The sequence below is a fragment of the Camelina sativa genome, chromosome 1 (genome assembly GCF_030686135.1).
Source record: "Camelina sativa cultivar CO46 ecotype springtype chromosome 1, ASM3068613v1".
NCBI lineage: Eukaryota > Viridiplantae > Streptophyta > Magnoliopsida > Brassicales > Brassicaceae > Camelina > Camelina sativa.
In genome coordinates, this window is record NC_141880.1 from 4,046,059 (window position 1) to 4,065,972 (window position 19,914).

General features: G+C 40.0%; 7 protein-coding genes across 7 annotated transcripts; 2 read left to right on the top strand and 5 right to left on the bottom strand.

The window, feature by feature from the left end:
- Positions 1 to 971: 971 nt before the first annotated feature.
- Positions 972 to 2,250, top strand: LOC104745240 (small ribosomal subunit protein eS17y). Its single transcript, XM_010466436.2, has 2 exons — positions 972 to 1,110; positions 1,633 to 2,250. The coding sequence occupies exon 2, from the start codon at positions 1,651 to 1,653 to the stop codon at positions 2,071 to 2,073; it is 423 nt and encodes a 140-aa protein (XP_010464738.2). The 5' UTR covers positions 972 to 1,110; positions 1,633 to 1,650; the 3' UTR covers positions 2,074 to 2,250.
- Positions 2,251 to 2,290: 40 nt separating this feature from the next.
- On the top strand, positions 2,291 to 3,806 carry LOC104745242 (nudix hydrolase 26, chloroplastic). Its single transcript, XM_010466438.3, has 6 exons — positions 2,291 to 2,700; positions 2,819 to 2,869; positions 3,021 to 3,113; positions 3,229 to 3,323; positions 3,418 to 3,532; positions 3,631 to 3,806. Exons 1-6 carry the CDS (start codon positions 2,449 to 2,451, stop codon positions 3,691 to 3,693), a joined length of 669 nt encoding a protein of 222 aa, XP_010464740.2. The 5' UTR covers positions 2,291 to 2,448; the 3' UTR covers positions 3,694 to 3,806.
- LOC104771424 (uncharacterized) lies at positions 3,718 to 5,315 on the bottom strand. Its single transcript, XM_010495979.3, has one exon. It carries the CDS (start codon positions 5,313 to 5,315, stop codon positions 3,849 to 3,851), a length of 1,467 nt encoding a protein of 488 aa, XP_010494281.1. The 3' UTR covers positions 3,718 to 3,848.
- A 104-nt stretch (positions 5,316 to 5,419) lies between these two features.
- Positions 5,420 to 7,215, bottom strand: LOC104771329 (vacuolar protein sorting-associated protein 60.1). The gene is made up of 7 exons (XM_010495875.3): positions 6,981 to 7,215; positions 6,580 to 6,731; positions 6,367 to 6,460; positions 6,197 to 6,268; positions 5,985 to 6,096; positions 5,729 to 5,883; positions 5,420 to 5,627 (listed from the first exon to the last, which is right to left on the bottom strand). Exons 1-7 carry the CDS (start codon positions 7,047 to 7,049, stop codon positions 5,574 to 5,576), a joined length of 708 nt encoding a protein of 235 aa, XP_010494177.1. The 5' UTR covers positions 7,050 to 7,215; the 3' UTR covers positions 5,420 to 5,573.
- A 354-nt stretch (positions 7,216 to 7,569) lies between these two features.
- On the bottom strand, positions 7,570 to 13,282 carry LOC104771251 (nuclear pore complex protein NUP1). Its single transcript, XM_010495784.3, has 9 exons — positions 12,608 to 13,282; positions 12,272 to 12,318; positions 12,047 to 12,159; positions 11,640 to 11,826; positions 11,244 to 11,537; positions 11,089 to 11,166; positions 10,387 to 11,001; positions 9,750 to 10,222; positions 7,570 to 9,616 (listed from the first exon to the last, which is right to left on the bottom strand). Exons 1-9 carry the CDS (start codon positions 12,921 to 12,923, stop codon positions 7,768 to 7,770), a joined length of 3,972 nt encoding a protein of 1,323 aa, XP_010494086.1. The 5' UTR covers positions 12,924 to 13,282; the 3' UTR covers positions 7,570 to 7,767.
- A 206-nt stretch (positions 13,283 to 13,488) lies between these two features.
- Positions 13,489 to 17,126, bottom strand: LOC104771165 (calcium-dependent protein kinase 2). The gene is made up of 7 exons (XM_010495681.3): positions 15,289 to 17,126; positions 15,051 to 15,194; positions 14,814 to 14,966; positions 14,555 to 14,670; positions 14,294 to 14,461; positions 13,914 to 14,138; positions 13,489 to 13,792 (listed from the first exon to the last, which is right to left on the bottom strand). Exons 1-7 carry the CDS (start codon positions 16,397 to 16,399, stop codon positions 13,679 to 13,681), a joined length of 2,031 nt encoding a protein of 676 aa, XP_010493983.1. The 5' UTR covers positions 16,400 to 17,126; the 3' UTR covers positions 13,489 to 13,678.
- A 22-nt stretch (positions 17,127 to 17,148) lies between these two features.
- Positions 17,149 to 19,745, bottom strand: LOC104771073 (ABC transporter I family member 6, chloroplastic). Its single transcript, XM_087486282.1, has 6 exons — positions 19,237 to 19,745; positions 18,941 to 18,991; positions 18,602 to 18,823; positions 18,329 to 18,451; positions 17,634 to 17,810; positions 17,149 to 17,498 (listed from the first exon to the last, which is right to left on the bottom strand). The coding sequence occupies exons 1-6, from the start codon at positions 19,597 to 19,599 to the stop codon at positions 17,415 to 17,417; spliced, it is 1,020 nt and encodes a 339-aa protein (XP_087342408.1). The 5' UTR covers positions 19,600 to 19,745; the 3' UTR covers positions 17,149 to 17,414.
- Positions 19,746 to 19,914: the final 169 nt, after the last annotated feature.

Below are 19,914 nucleotides of genomic sequence, written 5' to 3' on the forward strand. Positions count from 1 at the left end.
GAAATATAAACGGAAGTCAAAGCAAGCTATGCAGAAGCTAGTGAAGAAGCCCATTTCTCAGAGTAGTCAAAACCTTCATTTCTTTGCCTTTCAAGACGTGACACTTGAGTTGAGTGTGTTTATTTCTTCATCTTCGTTGACTTCCTTTTCTTTTTGTCAAAGATTGTATTTTGATTTTCAGTTTTTTGACATTCGCTTTACAGATTTAATAGAATATTTTATTATCCTCTAAAAATCACATATTCGAAACCCATTAAAATGAAGACAACTCCAAAATATAACTTACTTAATATTCTATCATTTTTTTATGATGAATATTGTGTCAAGTTATGTGATCAAATAGTGTTTTGATAAAATGGATAGATAATCATAATATGCATAAGTTTTGATACGAATATTATTAGAAGATAAAGATGTCAATAAGTTTGTGGAATAGATGAATTGTTTTTTTACATATTTCTTATAAGTTTAGAAAAGGGATGAGACATTTGAGTAGACGCTAAAGACAAGACAATAGTAAGGCTTGGCCATTTGCAATATCGTTTATATACTCCACCAATAAAAAGTAAAATAAAGTTTGTTTATTCCATCCCGTTATGTCGAAAATGTAGGTGGTCCACTGTGTTATGTTAAATCATGGGTATTGGATAAGGCCCATAATCGGTCCGATTGATTCATTGGATGATCTAATTGTGGAGGACGTGATGCTTAATTTAACCGGACTAATGTGAGAAAGACGAGAATAGCCTCCACTTATACGTGTGTGTTTGTTCGTGAAAGCCCATTTACTTATTAGATCTTCCAAGTCGTTCCATGCAGGCACAAATACAAATGGGCCTCATATTAAAGCCCGTTGAAATCAGTTTTATCGGATAATTGACTTTTCTGACGTGTACTATTATTGTTGGTTAAGATACACTGTGTTAAAATAGTCGCGAGTATAGACGAGTACAATCATCCAAAAAAAAAAAAAAAACCCTAACCATTCGTTGAGTCTCTTATTAATACACCACAAGTCTTTCGCCAGCTCCCTTCTTTTGCCTCCTACTGTGTTTTTTGCCGCCGATTCCGCAGGCTTCTTTACTCTCCAGCTCCGGCCAAGCCTTACTGGTACGTTCTCGTTCCCTTTAAGCCGCACTTCATTATAGAGGATGGAACACATAGGAGAATTCAACAATCTTGTGTCTAAATCTCGATTTTAACATTTAACATTTGCGATATGTGTCTGAGAAGTCTCGTCTTAGATTGTGCTAGATTCATGTAGAAAGAGGTTGTGAAAATTCATTCATCTTATATTTATCTCAGATGCAGCTTGATTTTTAAAGTTTTCCATTTAATTTTGAGTTGCAATGCAGCTCAATTTTGGATCTATTTAGATTGTATCATTTACCTAAATGTTGGCATTTCAAAAAATAACTGAAATTGAATCCTGATTTTGATTTTTACGGCAATAATCATGTTTGATTCATCTCTGATAGTGTCCTAACAAATATACCTGACTCGTAGTTAACAGTAATTAACACAGTTTTTTTGCTACTCTGCCTAAGTTTAGAGGTTGACGTATATGTGGGTTGTATACAATAGAAGTTCAATCTTCTTCTCATTGTTTTGTCTTAATTTTGTTGGGCACAGGTAAGCTTGTGAAAAAAGATGGGTCGTGTTCGTACCAAAACAGTGAAGAAGTCTTCACGTCAGGTGATTGAGAAGTACTACTCACGTATGACTCTTGACTTCCACACCAACAAAAAGATCTTGGAAGAAGTCGCAATCATCCCATCCAAAAGACTACGCAACAAGATTGCTGGGTTCTCCACCCACTTGATGAAACGTATCCAAAAGGGTCCAGTCCGTGGGATCTCACTCAAGCTACAAGAGGAAGAACGCGAGAGAAGAATGGACTTTGTCCCCGACGAGTCAGCCATTAAAACCGATGAGATTAAGGTGGACAAAGAGACACTAGAGATGCTTGCTTTTTTGGGAATGTCTGATACTAGTGGGTTTTCTACAGTGGAGCCACAAGCTTTTGCTGCACCCGGCAACAATTTGTTTAGCAGGCCAGCAAAGAGATACTAATAAGGAGACTTAGAAAGACGAGAGAGTTTGGTTAATTGGTCTTTAGTATGAGTTGAATCAACATATGGAATTTTACAGCTCTTGCTTTGTTTTGACTTCTGTGTTTTGATTTGGAATTGCATTTAGTTGAAAACCATATACTTAATTTCGGAGAAAATATTTTGAGGTTTTGTTTCACATAATCGATATAATTCACATAACCTCTTCATATGTGATTAGCAAAACTGAAAATGGACTTTATACACATGAAACACATAAATAAAGAAAAAGGTTACGTCCGTAATTATATATGAAGAGTCAAGGACATAATCGTCCAATTAAATATATTTTTCCCAGTAGCGTCGAAATTGAGATTTGGGGAGTCGCCTCTTTCTAATGGCATTATTATACTACCGACCTCTTCCTCTCTTACATCACTCAACATCTCCGTCTGTGATTCCTTTTTTCCGAAATTACCCCTCGAAACCTCTCAAATTCTCCAGTCTGCCCTTCCTCCACCGTTGCAGCCAGTCTCCAGCCACTTCTGCTCGGTGTTGTTGTTCTTCTTCGTCGTCGTCGTCAATGGAGTCTCCACCCGAAGGTTACAGAAGAAATGTCGGTGTATGCCTCATGAATGATTCCAAAAAGGTGATGATTGATGATTGATGATTTGATGAATTCATCGGAGACACTCAGATTCTTCATCTTCTCTAATTATTTTGGTTTAAGCTGATGATAGGTTTTGTTTCTCAAATTTTAACTGCAGATTTTCACTGCCTCGAGGTTGGATATTCCCAGTGCTTGGCAAATGCCTCAGGTAGAGAGAGATCTCTCAAGTGATTTCCATTTGTTAAAGATTTGAATCTGTTTCTTCTCTAATTGGATTCAAAATTGTTAAGATAATGGGGTTTGTTATGGAATCAAATTAGTTGAATAATAGGATCGTGTGTGTTGATGTTGTTGAATAGGGTGGAATCGACGAGGGTGAAGATCCAAGAGCTGCAGTTATGAGAGAGCTTAAAGAAGAGACTGGAGTTCACTCCGCTGAGATTCTTGCTGAGGTCTTTTTTTGTTTTTGCTTCTTTTTTTTTTTTTAAACCTTACATATCATCAATCAATCACTAATTATGATGATGTTTCTAAGAATTCATATTTTTCCTTTTTTTTTGGCTATAGGCTCCTCACTGGATAACCTATGACTTCCCTCCTATTGTTAGAGAGAGGCTTAAGGTCCGATGGGGTTCTGATTGGAAGGGTCAAGCACAGAAATGGTTAGTTTTTTTTTGGGATACTCAGACAGAGATGATCAAGAATCATGTCATTTCATTTCGGTTCTTGTTCGTCCACATATTGGGAATTCCTCAGGTTTCTTCTGAAATTTACTGGGAAAGATGAAGAAATCAATCTTCTTGGCGATGGAACTGAGAAACCTGAGTTTGGTGAATGGTCCTGGACTTCTCCTGATCAAGTCATTGAACAAGTGCGTACAATTTTACTTTTCTTTGTATATTCAGCTTAACATTTTAGATTCTACTACTTCTCTACTCATCTTCCTCTTCTATTTCCATCATTATACAGGCAGTGGATTTCAAGAAGCCAGTGTACAAGGAAGTCATGTCAGCTTTCGCTTCTCATCTTTAAAAAAGAAACATTAAACTAAACACGTTGTTTTAAGTTTTTTTTTTGGGTAAGAAACTCGAGAATAAGCAGTTCCTTGACATAATTTGCTTTTTAATATTACAATTCTTGTTCCCTCTCGTTTTCTTACTTGATCTAAGCAAAAGTGTGAAATCGTATCATGTTCTTATTTTCTCATCAAATATCCTCTCGATTTGATCTGCTACGACCTTAGCAACAACCTCAGGAGCAAACTTCTGGATCATGTCATCTCTTCCATGCTTTCCTTTAACCTTAGCCTCATCCGGATTATTCATTACATGCCTCATTAGAACCCTAAGCTTATCCACAGATGGCTCTGCCCATAGCTGCCCTTCAAAAGGACCTTCCTTTACTTCACTCATCTCCTCAACCACCAACGGGTAACTATTCCGCTCTGTCAGATACTCAGTTGGTCCTGACCAGTTCGTTGTTATCACAGGCAATGACATTGCCATGGCTTCCACTATCGGTCTTCCCCATCCTTCGCCTCTTGTAGGCAACACAAACGCATCAGCCGCTTTGTACAACCGAGGCAAATCAACTTGAGCTATGTGTTTATCAATCACATACACAGACGGGTAACCATTTCGAGTCTCTTCCATATCCAATTCTTCTACGAAATCTAGAATCTTGTTCCCGAAATCGCTCTCCGAGTGGTACGCGTTTGTCAGCAAAAACAGAGCAACACCGTCTTTACCAGAGAACTCTCTCAGGTAAGCTTTCAACAACACATCCCAACCTTTTCTCTGCTCCCACTTAAACACACTCAAGAACACAAACCCCAAACCCGACTTTTTAATTCCGGAACCCAAAACCAAATCCCCAATTGCCATCAGATCCAATGGCTCATACTTTGAAGGATCGAAGAAGGCGACATCAACAGGCTGCACAATCTTGACAACCTTAGAAGAATCAACCCCACTTTGAACAAAAGAAGAGACATGAAACTCAGTAGGAACCCAAACATGATCCATCTGGTTACATCGCTCCACATGCTCTGGATTGACTCTATCAGTCTCAAACATTGTTCTACCAATCACAGATAAGAAATCATCGTAACCAGTAGGAGGACAAGGAAGAGTCTCGAACAATGGTGGATACCAAGCACCAGGCTCGCTATGACAAACAACGATCGTCTCGTTAGGTCTACACTGTGTTCTGTACATTTCAATCGCTAGCTCTTTAGTCTCCTTAGCTAAACCATTCCAAAACTCCACAGATTCTAGATCGCCATGGTGCTCGATGGTGATTCGAAATCTAGGGTTTGTGAGATTTCGACGAAGTGATAAAATGTAAGACCAAGCTTCTGAGCTGTAACCACCACTTGAGAGAAAAGGAGCCATCCATAACACGCAATGGGAGGTAGACGAATCTGTGTTCACGGATTCGGAATTGGATTTGGGGGCTCCGTCGTAGAACCCTAGAGGATAGCTATAGATGCGGTTCGCAGTGAAGGTGAATCTCAGACTTTGGACTTTGTAGAGATCAGTCGTAGTGAAGCCGAGTACGATTATCGAAAGAAAAAGGAATAAGATCGATGAAGAGTAGACGAACGTTGAGAATTTCCATTGTTGCTTGCTCTGATCTGGTGGTGGTTGATCCATCGATGACGACGGAGCAAGAAAGAGAGAGAGGGAGAGGGAGATTCAAAGTGGCGAGAGGCCCATTAAGATATCGGTTGGCCCATTGGATTACAGAAAAATCTCAATATAAAAATCATACGTAATATTATAAAATTATGAGTTCAACCAAAAGGTAGAGACTTAGCAAAGTTATATTATGCACAAGATGAATGGGAAAATACTAAGGTCTAAAATAAAGCTTAGTAGTAATCCACTCCAACAAAGAGATATGGGCAGAACTTATCCCCGGAGAGAAGCTCGTGGCACCGCTGGTAATCCAAATTCATCCTCGGCCTGTTTAATCACATTGTTTAACGGTGTCTCATTAGCTATCCATCAGAAGGTAAATTACATACACTTGAAGCATTTTGAAATCTTAAGATTTAAAAATTAACCTGAACTCTTCCATGTGGAGCTCCACTGTGTCCTGTTGGTGCTGCAGGCAAGTTAAGCTCGCTATCGTAGTCAGTTTCTGTATCGGGTTGGAGATAAGAAGGCATTCCATCTGCTTCAGTCTCGTTTCCCATGTCAGATTCAAGAGCATCAAGCTCTGAAATACATCAATATTAGGTGTAAATGATAGGACTTAGGATAGGGTTGCAAGAGATTTATCTTAAAATCTCCCCATTACGAAACGACAAGGAACATTACCTCCCATGAGGTCATCTTCGTCAAGGCCATCAGGAATATTGTAGCTTCTACCAAGTGTTTCTTGAATTTCAGAGCTCACATCCATCAGATCCATCATCTCATCTTGCAGATTCTGTACCATCAGAGATAGTGTCAGGCAAATCAAACACCAGAGAAAAGCTTGAAATCATTTAATAAAACCAACATTGTTATAAGTAACTGAAAAAACGTACATCAATATCTTGAATCTTTACGGTTTTCATCATTCCTTTCAACTCCTTGTTTGCAGATTTTAGTGCTGTCATCTGCAATAGATACACAAAACATTCAAACACCACTTTAACTTTTGTCAGAATCAATCATTTGAAACATTCAATCATTTGTCAGAACAGAAGTTAAATACAGTTTGTTGAGCATCTTTGAGGCCTTCAGCAGCGAATGAAACTTGATCGAGATTGAATGTTTGATTATAGAGCATGTCGCGTTGTCCTTCATACCTAGTTTCAGCAAAATGTAATCAGGTGGTGTTTATTATCTACCAACCATATCCTATAAGCAGAGTAGCAGGCAAGAGAATGCTGAATCAGTTAATATTAACAAATTGAGAAAGACTGACATTTTCTTCTGCTTGAGAACCCTCATAGCACGAGCTTTGACAGCTTCTTGAGCAGGACCAGGTCTGGTCTTTTTAATCTGTTCTCTGTATTTGCAGAGTTCAAAATCAAGCTTCTTAATCTTATCTTCTACCGAATCTCCTCTTTTGTTTATCTGACCAAACAAAATAAAACATAAAAACAAAACTCAGTTTTCTTCTTCTTCATTTGGATCTTAGTGGGGGTTCTTCCAATAGCTCTTAAACCTTCCTAAGGATTGGTTCTCTATCTAAATATATCAGTCAATCCAAAGTATGAAAATCTCAAAACCAAATCACATTACAGAAACGATTCGAAGATGAAATTTCCGAATTGAAACCGAAAAAATATTGAAAAAAATAAATAAGAAACGAGAGGGAGAAACCCGATCAGAGGCATCCTGAATAGAGGGAGGAGGCTCTGTGTTCTTTTTCGCGCCGAAAACTCTCCTCATCTTCTTCTTCTTCTTCTTCTACTCGGTGAAGAAATCTTTCTGGGAATATTCGGATGAGACAGAGAGAGAAATCGAATTTTTAAAGAAGAAGACTTGTCTTAAAAGGGTTTCGCAATTTCCTTAAAATCTGTTTGGATTTTGAGTAAACGAAACTTTTTAAAGATTTGGTCAACGAGAAGCTTCCTAGAAGAAGAAGAAGACGGTAAAATCGATTTTGGTTCGGTTTGGTTCAATTTTGCAAACCGAGTTTATCATATGAATCATACATTTTAGTACCGTAAACCAAAACTGAAGAAAGATTTGACCAAGTATTTATTACAAACACTACAATAGAAGAGAGAGAGAGAGTTTTTTTTTTTTTTAAGGAAAAAAAGAGAAACAGAGCTTACTACTCTTACAGACTCGAGTATATTTCTTCTGAGAATTACAAAACTTTCCTACAACTTTTATAACCCTGAACAAATTTTAACTCCCGAAATCCTTGCTATTGTTGACACGGAATACAAAAGAGATGATGAAATAAGCATAAACGCAAAGGGAACCCCCCATGCTCTTACCTCTTTCATCAAACGACAGATCTGCTCTGCATCCCAGTTTACCCGAGTATATATATTTATAGCCAACAGAAAGACCAAAAAGGCTGAGATTATATATGATTCTCTTCATGAGCCCAGCTATGCATTTTCTTGTGTGGTGTATCATCCCCCCCTAGTGCTGCTTATTTCTTCCTGTTGGTTTTCTTCGCTTTAAAGATTCTGCGTCCTGACTTATCGCCTCCTCCAGTGCTGCCTAGTGAAAAGCTCCCACCTCCTTGAAACTCTAGACTCTGTGATGCCTGGAAAGGTGATGCGTTCTGTGGCGTGCTTGGGATCGGCTGCCCTCCAAACTGGAACGGGTTAGCCATTGATGAAGGCTGTGTCGCTGCTCCTCCGCCAAAGCCAAAGTTAGGTTGCGGCATCGTGACAGCCGGTTGTCCAAACATTGGCGGCGCTACCATGGATGCTTTATTAGCTTGGTCTGTGTCTTCTGCCATGCTGTCTTCCATACTTACTTGTTGGTTATTATTGTTGATACCATTTGTGTTATTAGGAGCACCAAATGCAAACCCGGAATTCGAGTTACCGAACACAGACTGTGATGGATTCGCTGAGGGGGCTGAGTTACCAAATACCGGCTGCTGCGGAGTGGTAGGACCGGTTGAGTTGAAACCAAAGATAGGTGAAGATGATGGGGTGTTGGTAGATGCACCAAAAATGGGAGCAGGAGTGCTTGAACCAGTAGCAGCAGAAGATCCTCCAAAGTTAAAGGTGGGAGATGAAGAAGGGGTGAACGAGGAACTAAATACTGGAGCAGAGTTGGGAGCTTGCCAGCTTGACCCAAATAGGGGAGAGCTTGTTGTACCACTAGAGCTTGCAGAGGAGTTTATCGAACTCAGTTGAGGAGTTGAGCCAGAAGCAAATACAAATGGAGAACTGTTTGATGCAAGAGAAGAGTTCCCAGACGAACCAAATGTTGGAGCAGATGCAGACGAACCAAACTGGAAGGGGGTGCTTTGGGTTGATGTTGTGGTTCCGCTGCCAGTATTACCTGTCTGAGCATTTGCAGCACCGAAAAGATTCGAGGCCTGAGATTGAGAGCTAGCAGCAGAAGCTGATGAACCAGCATTAAATCCAAAAATACTGCCTCCGGTACTGGCAGCTACACTTCCAAACATGCTACTACCAGAGCTTGTAAATGCAGGAGGGTTAGTACCAAAAATATTACTTCCGGCATTATTACTCCCGGCATTAGTAGCTGCCGAACTCACAGAAAATTTGCCTGTCTCCGTCACAGGGGTTGAGGAAGATGTCACACCAAATATTAAACTTCCAGAGCTCACAGGAGCAGATGATGCAGTAGTAGATGGGTTTAATGTGCTGCCACCAACCACAGAGGATGTCCCACCAAAAATATTTTTACCTGCATCTGCCACAGCAGGAGATGAGCTTCCAAACACAAAACCTGGCGTGCTTTTATTTTCTGAGGACTTAGCACCAAAACCGCTGCCAGTGCTCGGCTCTGCTGAAGCCATTCCACCAAACTTGAAAGTGTTTGTATTTTCAAATGTTGACTTTTTTACTTCAGACTCCTTTGAGATCTGTCCGCTAGATTGAGTTACAGCTGGCGCAGAAAATGGAGCTGCATGTTCCCCAAATTTGAAAGGTGATGTAGAAGAGGCGGGAGGTGCTGCAGTTGATTGTGAGTTGCTATCGTTACTGGTATCAGCAGGCAACTTTCCAAATATACTAGAGGAACTGGGAGTAGCGGCAAGAGACTGCACAGTTGACGGAACATCACCCACAGAATTATTGGAAGGTATACTTGAGATAGTAGGTGGGAAGGAAGGGATTGAACTAAGAGACCCATTATTTGGAGGTGGACTGACAGCGTTTGCTCCAGCTGAGAATATACTACCATTGAGGGTTGACGCAGCTGAGGTAGTTGACTCAGCTCCAGAAGCACTGTTGCTGAAAGTTTTCTTTGATTCAGTTGGTTTTGCCCAACCCTCTGATACTCCAAAACCAGTGCTGCAACACGAAGAAAGAAAGTCAGAAGCCAGTAAAAAATTTCATAACCAATATGGGTGAGCTTCGCTAGTTAATAGACACGAGATGAATAAGTGCCTATCAAACTAGGCCAAAAAATAGTCATGCCACCAACCTGCTCGTCTCATTTAGCTTGATGTCTGCAGATGCACCAGCGTTTTGATTTAACAAGTCAGTGGCAGCCGGTGATGAGAAGAAGCTGGGAAATACAGCATCAGCTTTTTTAGGCTCTTCGAGAGAAATAACTTTCTCTTTTGAGGTAAGCTTGCTAGGAGAAATACTCGATTTGTCAGTCTCTTGTATGAACTTTGAAGTTGGCTCTGAGGCCATATTACTTTGCTGAACAGCTTCAGTGGGCAAAGCCGAGAACTTGAACCTTCCAGTTTCCAGAGATCCATTAGAAGTACCCTGAGATGCATCACCATTAGATATATATGCTGTAGAGGGCATCGCTTCAGAGGGAGTAAGTAGTTTCTCCCCATTAGGCATGCTGATACGACTTTTCTCTACTTTGAAGACATTCTGTTTTTCTACCACTTCAAAGGGAGTAGATGCCGCACCATGATCATCATCCAAATCCAAGAAATCCTGCATTATCGCAGTTGTATATATAGACTGGTCAAAGGTGTGCCATAAAAATATTGACAAAGGAGAAATATGAACTGAACAACATAATATTTGCAGCTAGAGAGGTGTTACTATAAGAAATTAACATTCTGGAAATATAACTATAAGAAATAAAAAAAGTATACCTCATGCGCACTCATTCGAAATGCTCTCTTTTTTGGAGGATGCTCTACAAACGAATTCGTGAGAGGCAAATAGGCACCTTTACCAAGAGTCTCCTGATCTTGAGTGGAACCTGTTTTGCTTGTGCCATCAACAGTACCACCAGTCTTCCCACTCGGGGCCAAAACCTCTCTGGAGCCACTCTCTCTAGATTTTTCCTGCTTTTGATAGCTAGAATCTGGCAAATTTTCCTTCTTCTCAGGAAGATTATCCAAGAACTTTGGTGCCTCCACATTCTGTAGGCTTTTGAGTGCGGGACCACGTAGCATGGATGGTGATAACTTACTTGGTGATTTCTCCTTTGTTGGAACCAGAAAATCAAGCTGTTGAAATATTTTTGAAGCCATATCACTGGACTGGGTAGGAACAAGGTTAAAACTTGAACCAGGAATATTCTCTGCACTGTCTCTAGATGTATGTGTAGTTTTTTGTCCACTATTGGCACGGACAGAAAGTGGGCTCTCAGAAGCAGGAAGAGCCAAGCTTCGGGACGAAAGGTTAGATTTTTGACGAATCCTCCTTACAGGGCCCACAGATCCTACGTCATTATCTAAGGCTGAGCTCCTCCGTTTAAGACCCTACAAAATTAAATAAAAGTCATGTGAATACTTTGTTTCAGAGAAAGATCTGAAACCCGTTTAATGCATAGTCAAAAATGTTCTCACCGATTGAAACCCTTGCCTAGAACCAGAAGGTAAGCTTCCTTCCCATGTACCTGGAGATGCTTGAAAAAGAGACCCAATCTGGAAAAAAAAGAACACTATGTAAAATTTGAAGCAAGTAGAAAATTTAATAAATAATTATGGCTCAAAACTGAAACCTTCACAGTGGACTGAGGCCTAGAGTATGGTGTTCTGGCCATGCTATAAACAGCAGATCTTCCCCGAGATCTAGGGGTGACAAAACCATTTTCCAAAGGTCTTTGTCCAGAAGGCTTTGGTACCAGTGACATTGTAGGTGACTTCTGCGGAAACGGGGTTCTGTTCAGGAAAACAGAATCTTCCCTACCCGCTTGACCACGCAATCCCAACATAGAAGGAGTAACTTCTGAAGGTCGGCTACCCATGTAGGCCTTTGCAAGCTGTGCTGGCGAAGCAACGCACTCAACGAGAGCCTGGTAAGGATATCATCAACAACAAAATATTAACAACTCCACCTTGTATGAAGCTCAGCTAAAACAGACTAGTATATTTAATACGTCTAACAACTTTCTTACTCTCGAACTTCCAGGAGGTGTTGAAACAATGGCGTTCATACTTCCATTATTTGGATGCGTCCTATCCCTCTCATGTGATGGCGGATGTCTCACAACATTACTCGCTTCATTTCTCTGCTCCTCGTTCACAGTGGACGAATCAGGAGCTTTTGAACGCAGCAAGGTAGTTAATCGATCAACTTCAGACCTGTAAAATCATCAAAAGTGATCAACAGATTTTCAAAACATAAAAGTTTCACAATAGTTCAAAACGCCAACAGGTCTAGAAATGTTGAAATGAACACACCAAAAATAAAAACGAGAAACAATAATAGGGAGTTTATATTCATTTATGAATGCTGAATCAATCAACAGATTAAGAAATTTTAATTGCATTAGGAGGAAATAGTTACTCTACTGTAGTGTACCTTGTAAAAGTTTTCCCCTGTAAGATTTTCTCAAGATCTGTAAATCCATCTTTGGTTGGATCAACAGATGCATTGGTATCTTCCATCCGAATAAAATCACTTTTCTTGGACAGCTTCACATAACACATCAATAAATAAAACATATGTTACACTACAGAGGATAAAAAAAAACAACGAAATCCAAAGAAAGAAGATGTTTCATCTAAAGAAAGCTAATTTACTTACATTGGAGACGTCCTGCTTGTGTTCTACCTTCCTCTCCAGATTCACATCTGGTCCATAATAACAGAAACAATACACATTAACAACGTCCACTTAGAAAAGCGAGGAAAGAAATTCATTAAGTGACTGCTAGCAACAACCGGCTAACAATACATACACAACCTTTATGTACTTCTTAGTTCTGAATCACTTAAAAAAAACAATGGGCAAATGCCGCAAATCTAAACGCTAAAAAAAATCTACAATTCCTAAATCAAACTTCTCTAAGTACCTTAAAAACAGCGAATGAGATTTAAAAAAAAAAAACTTTTGCATCGAATAAAGCAACAAACCCCATACCTCTTTCTGGAAGCTGCTTCTGCTGCTCCGGAGACTGTGTAGGCGTCTCACCTGAGACAAGGCGTTTACGGAAAACCGAAGCGAAGAGCCTATGAGCACTATAAGTAATAAGCCTCTGGGCCGGATCCACTAATTTCGACAACCAGCCGCCGCCTCTGACATCTCCGCCACCAAGTCCAGAGTTCCTCACGGAAGTCGGTGGTCGATCATACGGAGTTTTCTGAGACCTTCGAGCCGTCGGCTTCCGGGCTTTTCCACCGGTTCCAAATCCGCCGCCGTAAGGGTTGCTGCTTTCACCGCGTGCCGCGCTCGCCATTAAGCCACCAACGAAAAAAGAACTGAGAAACGAATCTAGGGTTACAACGAACCTTTCCGCCTAAGGAAAAATCGGAAAAAAAAAACTTATTGAGAAAAGAGGGATTTGAAAAAAAATTCGGTGAAATTAGGGTTTTTTTCTAATTTGTGGCACCAAAATCGAGACGAAAGAGCGAACCCGAAGAAACAAACAAAAAAAAATGTTTAGGGTACCAAAAAATAAAATTTTAAAAAACAAAAAAAAAACGAGAGGAGCGTAAAGCAACGCACCTTAAAAAGGGTATATTCGTCTTTTCAAAAAGAAAACACTACCGATAGCGACCGTCATATAAAATACGGACACAGATCATTCTCATCCGTGAGCTTTAACTCATCTGATGGTTAAGATTTAGCGTTTGACAATACTCCAGTCACACTAAAAAAATATCTCCGATTGAAACGGTGAAACTTAGTGGGCTGGGCTTTATTGGACAATTAGGCCCCACAACCACTCACTCGCGGATGAAAATTAAAATTAAAAATAATAAAAAAAAAAAAAAACAAATAACAAATGGCAGCAAAAAAAGTTACAGGCAAAAACTATGTGTATATGCATAGAAGTACACAGTACAAAAAAACAGATTTACCTAAACCAGTCTAACTGACAATGGTCTCATCAAAAATGTTGAGAAGAAAACACACAATCAATGATCATCATTCATTAAAAATAATAGACGAAGCTATTGTTGTTGTTGTTTTTGTTGTAATATCTGACAACTAATGTTTCAGAGATATGCTAATGCTGTTATCTAAACCCATCTTCACTGGTCCTCCCATTATGCTTCCTTTCTGCATCATTGCCACAAACTCGTTGTAGTCTATTCTCCCGTCCTGCAAAAACGACGATTCAATGTTTTTTTAAGATGTCTTATCAATGTGACTCTACTGTTAGGAATGATATAATGCATTTATTTGTTGTGGCTCATCATTGTGTGAGAATAGGAGGTTTTACCTTGTCTTGATCAACATCACGCATCATTTCTTCTATGCGAGCATCTTCAACACCAAACTCCTCGCATGCTTGTTGAAGCTCGTCCGGGGTGATAAAGCCGCTCTCGTCCTTGTCAAAGTAGGAGAATGCAGCGAACAAATGGTCCTCTCTCTCTATTTTGTTTAGATGCAATGTGGCCGCTATGAACTCTTTGTAGTCTATTGTTCCGCTATTGTCCACATCAGCCTGAAATATAGACGAAACAGAACATACACGGTTAGTGCAAAAAGTGGAACTAAAGATCAGGAACTTCTACCACTAGACCGGTTAATCATAAAAGAGAATTTAAAGTAAAGGAAAAGAGCTAAAGTTCGGATTAGTGTTCTTGGATTGAGACTTACAGCTTGCATTAGATCAAGAATTTCTGACTCTTTGAGATTGGCACCAACTCGTTTTAGTCCTGCTTTCAGTTCTTCGAAAGTTATCTGACCACTATTGTCAGCGTCAATCATCTTAAACATTTCTTTCAAACCAGCTATTTCTTCTTCAGATAAGCTCTCGGCTATGACCTGCAACAAGTTTAAGAAAGAGGCAAAACTTATTATATCTTCTGTGTTTTTCTTTCTTTGGGATCTTGTTTAGAATTAGAAATACAAACTTACTCTTAGAGCCATTTTCTTGAACTTGTTCATTGCAGAAAATTGCTTCATACGGCTAAGAACAGCAGAGTCCAAAGGTTTATCTGGAGCCACACCGTCAATTTGTACCCATGGATGACCTGTTCAGAAACAAAACTCCTTGAGATGAAGCAGAACGGTGAAGTTCAAATACAAAAATGTATTTGGAAAATCACCTAGCATGTGTTTGTGAGACAATAGACCAGGAAATGAAGTTCACAGTTGAGAATGGTTTAAAACTTACATAATACTTGATGCGCGGTTAGTCTTCGCTTGGGGTCGCGAACAAGCATTTTCCTGACCAAGTCTTTTGCGCTTTCAGAGATGCTTGGCCATGGATCAGATGAAAAGTCAAGATCACCATGAAGGACCTGCTCGAAAATACCTTGTTCGGTTTCTGTATAGTTCATGGAAACAACATTTGCTTCAGAGCCTAAAAAGAGCAATCATATGCATTTATCTACAATGGGATCTCTCTTACCTGCCCAAAAAGGAGGAACTCCGCTTAACAAAATGTAAACAATCACACCAGCACTCCACACATCTGATTCAGGACCATAACGCTTTCTAAGAACCTCTGGAGCTACGTAATACGGACTACCAACAACATCTGTAAAAACCTCATCTGCAAAAGTGGAAATAATTTACAATTCAAGAATCAAACGTAGCTGTTGTAAACTGAAAGATCAAAGACAAAAAGCAACCATATAAATGCAAACCTGGCTTAAAGAACATTGAAAGTCCAAAGTCAATCGTTTTCAAGAGAGAGTCTTCCTCTTTACTAACAAATAGAAAATTCTCGGGCTTGAGGTCTCGATGCATGACACCAAGAGAGTGACAAGCCTCTAAAACCCCAACAATGGTTCTCGCAAGCTCAGCAGCTTTCCTCTCTGTGTAATGTCCACGCTGAATAATCCTATCAAAAAGCTCGCCACCAGAACACAACTCCATCACAAGATGTACCGCCACAACATCCTCATAAGCTCCTTTAATGGAAATAACATTTGGATGACCAGCCAAGTGATGCATTATCTGAATCTCTCTTCTCACATCTTCAACGTCCTCATCAGTTAAAAGCTTCCTCTTGGAAATCGACTTGCAAGCATACTCGTTCCCAGTACCTTTCTCAAGGCATAAAAACGTTGTCCCAAATTGCCCTTGTCCAAGTTTCCTTCCTAATGAATAGAACTCTTTAAAGTTTTCAGTTTTCCTCTGCAACACTGACTCAGTTCTAACCCCTGCACTGGACACTCTCCTCATATGTTTAGGATTCTTAGGTTCAGGTTTCGTCTCCGGCTTGGATTCAGACTTTGTTTCTGGTACTGTCGCCTCCGGCTTGGACTCAGACTTTGTTTCTGGTATTGTCGCCTCCGGCTTGGATTCAGACTTTGTTTCTGGTACTGTCGCCTCCGTCTTGGATTCAGACTTTGTTTCTTGTATTGTCGTCTCCGGCTTGGATTCAGACTTTGTTTCTGGTTTTGTTGTCCTCGGCTGCACAAGAACTTCCTGCTTGGTTTCTTCAGGAAGAGCTTTCTGTTTGCTTTCATCAGGAAGAACCTTCTGCTTGGTCTCTTCAGGTTTGATCTCTGGACCAGGTTTCGATATGGTTTCAGGATTGGTCCTTGGGTTTGGCATCGTGATAGGCTCAGGGGGCTTATTCTGGACTTGATCAGGTGCTGGTTCTGAAGCTGCTTGTTTGGCAAATTCTGCTTTACCATGAGAAGAAGAAGAAGCTTGCTCAGCTCCAAGCCGTGGTCGCCACATTGCAGCCGAGACAGTTTGCAAGAAACCATTGCCAGAAATGTTTGGTCCAACGCAAACATTACCCATCAAAATATCTCTCTACCTTATATTATCCAAACACTAACACTACAGAATCGCATTCAAGCTCTCCACATCAAGATCTGATCAAAAGAACACAACTTTGATCTGATCTGATCTCATATTCCTAATGATCATAGACACTATAACTGAAAGTCAAATCTCTTATAATCTAAGACTCGCGATCATGCAGTGATTTTAAAACTTCGAATACAGATTGAACAAGCAAAAAAAAAAACCTACTCAAGGTCTTCCTCAACAAGAATCAATAGGCCAGAAGATACTACACAAGACAAAAATCGGGTTTTCAAAAGGGTGATAGAAAAATCAAAAATTCAAAGGGACCCAGAACAGAGAAGCGATGCAATGAAACGAATCCAGACAAGGGAAATTATCTGAAAACAAAGAGATCGATCTGGGATGGACAAGAAATCGAGAATGTTTTGGTTTGGTCGGAAAATAAGCGGGGGAAATCGAGGGATGGCTTATTAGCACTACATTTGCATAAAACCTTAGGGAGGTGTAATCTTGTTTGATAAGTCAATTGTGGAGAAAGATGAAGATGATTAATCGTGTTTGAAAAACGCGTCTGGGTTTAATCATCAGCGAATTTTGCGTTCCCCTTGTCTTAATTAATGTGTATTTTTTTTTTCTAATTCTCAAATCGTTCCACCATCAGCAGGCCATAGAATAATCAGACCCAATTTTACTTTGTCAATCTCTCAAGTAGTGTAATAAGTAATTTAGAACATTGGTAATGACATAACCTGAACATAACGGATTATTATTAACTGAACTTTAGTTTGTTAGTTACAAAAAAGTCTGTAAGAACTGTTCAGAAACAAAACCCAATAAAGTAGTTTCTCATGCAAACACCAATGATGCCAAAAAACCTACGGGTCAAAGATTGTAGTGACAAATTTGATTTTCCAATCATCATCAGCTTTAGCTTCCATCTTCTTTGACCCATATATAACCATGGTCTCTCAAAGAAGTAAGACAGGTTATGGATGATCTGCGATAACTAACCCGATATCGCTTTGTAGCCTTCTTTTTCCAGTAGTTTGGCCAATGTGTTGTCTCCGGTTTTTATAATTCTTCCGTTCTCCTGAAACCCCAGCAAGATACATCAACCACCAATACAAAAAAAATACAAAAGTGACTCCGATTTTGGTCATAAAAACTGAGCCAATATGATCTTTGTGGACCCAGTAAAGAAGGCTGGTTTGGCTACAATACTTACCATGATGTGTATTTGAGTTGGTTTGATGTAGTCAAGTAGGCGTTGATAGTGGGTTATCATCAGAACAGAGTTTTTTGGTGTCAAAAGTCCATTCACCGCCTTTGCCACATCCTGAAGTGCATCAACATCCAACCCTGAATCAATCTCGTCCAGTATAGCCAACTCGGCTCCAAGGACCTGCAAGGACAGGAAGAACGTTACCAACTGTTGCATTAGTGTACTTCAAAGAGGAAAACAAACAAATAAACTATGTTCATGTTTATCAATAAACCAAAAATTCCCACTCCTCGGGAGCCAGAACACAAGATGACACAAGAAAGTGCCTCAGGTTTCGAGCCTTAGAGTAACTACCATGACATTCTTAGGCCAAAGCACAAACAGTATATAAGCTCCAGATAAGGTAAAGTCTCCATTGCTTGCAGTTGCAGATATTTTAAGAAAAGGAAATGTAAGGAGATATGAAGAGATATAACCGTCTCCTTTCAGCTAAAACTGCAGTCAAATAGTTTTTATAGAATACTAACTGCTACCGTAATTTCCACGTTGGTTTATGAAGATACATGTACCTGCTTAAGCAATTCTACCCAAATATCTTGAAATTTCTAATTATTAGCCTTGCCGTTTTAACATGATACATGAGTACGGAAGAAGGATGTGGTCACAACTGAGAAACAAGGGAAAAATGAAAGCAATACCGCCAACTGTAGAATCTCGTTGCGTTTCCTTTCACCGCCACTAAATCCTTCATTGACATTTCTGTTGAGAAAATCGGTCTTCATGTTCACAACTTCAAGTTTTGACACTAAGTGGCTGTAGAACTGCATGAACCATGTGAAATCAGTAAGAACTAAGACAGAAGATAGGCAAATAGACAGTTTCTGCAAGGGGGACCAATCGGAACAGTGGCAAACAACAAGAAGTAAAAAAGAATGCAAACTAAATCTAAATCCTCTAATTAGGCAAAGCACCTGGATTGGATCAAGCTCTGGCTGACCGAGCTTTCTTTTACGAGCATTGAACGCCATATTCAAGAAATCCATATTGCTAACACCAGGGATCTCAACTGGAGACTGGAAACTCATAAAGAGACCAGCAAGAGATCTTTCCTCTGGTTCCATATCAAGCAGATTCTGCCCTTTAAACACAATACTCCCACCCGTCACTTCATAATCAGGATGGCCAACAAGAACCTACAACAAATAAGGCTCCATGAGAAAAACAAACACGACTATACACCACAAAGAACTATCCTGAGATACAAGATAACAGATAGAGAATCATATTCAAACACAAGTAAAAAATTTCACCTTGGAAAAGGTGCTCTTCCCTGAACCGTTCTTCCCCATCACTGCGTGAACCTATGAGTTGGTTAGCAAAACCACGAAAGAAACCATAGATTACAATCAGCAGAATCAGATATTTCTAACATAGGACAATTCAAAAACGTCGAATTTTCACAATTTTAATGTATTCTTGACTCATTATGTCAAACTCAAACAATTCTCATATGATGAGACAACACTGATGAGAATGAGATACCATGGGAAAGCTTAAGCTTACTGGTGATTAAAATTTAAGTCAACCTAGAAAAACCGATACGCACCTCTCCTTCATAGACAACCAAATTGACACCTTTGAGTATCTCCTGCCTCGATTCAGCAATCACAGCTCTCAAATCCCTAACCTCAAGCAACGGGATCCTACCTCCGTCATCGCGATCTTCCACCAACGAATCCGAATCAACGGCTGAGGATACCGAAGACGCAGCAGTAATAGTTACTGGACGGCGAGTGGTTCTCAGGGTTGGAGCAGCGGCGGCGGAATTAGCTCGGAGATTACAGAAGAGAACACGAGAGGGCGAAGTTCCAAACCGAACTCGCTGAGTAGGAGGAGGAGGTGATGAAACAGTTGGAACGAATTGAGCAATTGAGTAAGCGTGACGGAGCTGTAGATTAACGCCGGCCATGGAGAGAGAGATATTGCGGCGGAAGAAGAAGAAGACGAAGACGGTGGAGGTTAAGTTATCCGGTGAGTGATGTGGTTAGGTCCAGGGAATCTTAATTTCACGTGTTGAATGCCACGTTGTATATCTCTATATATACAGTAGGCGCTATTAGCTAAAAAGGAAATAAATAAATAAAAACGACGTCACTTTGTGTTGATACGGCATCTTCTTAAACCTTAAAAAGCTTCTTTCCTTGAAGTACAAGAAACCATATTACATATGATATGAGAGAGACCTTGGGATGAAGAAACAGACAAAGTCAATACCCTAAAGCAA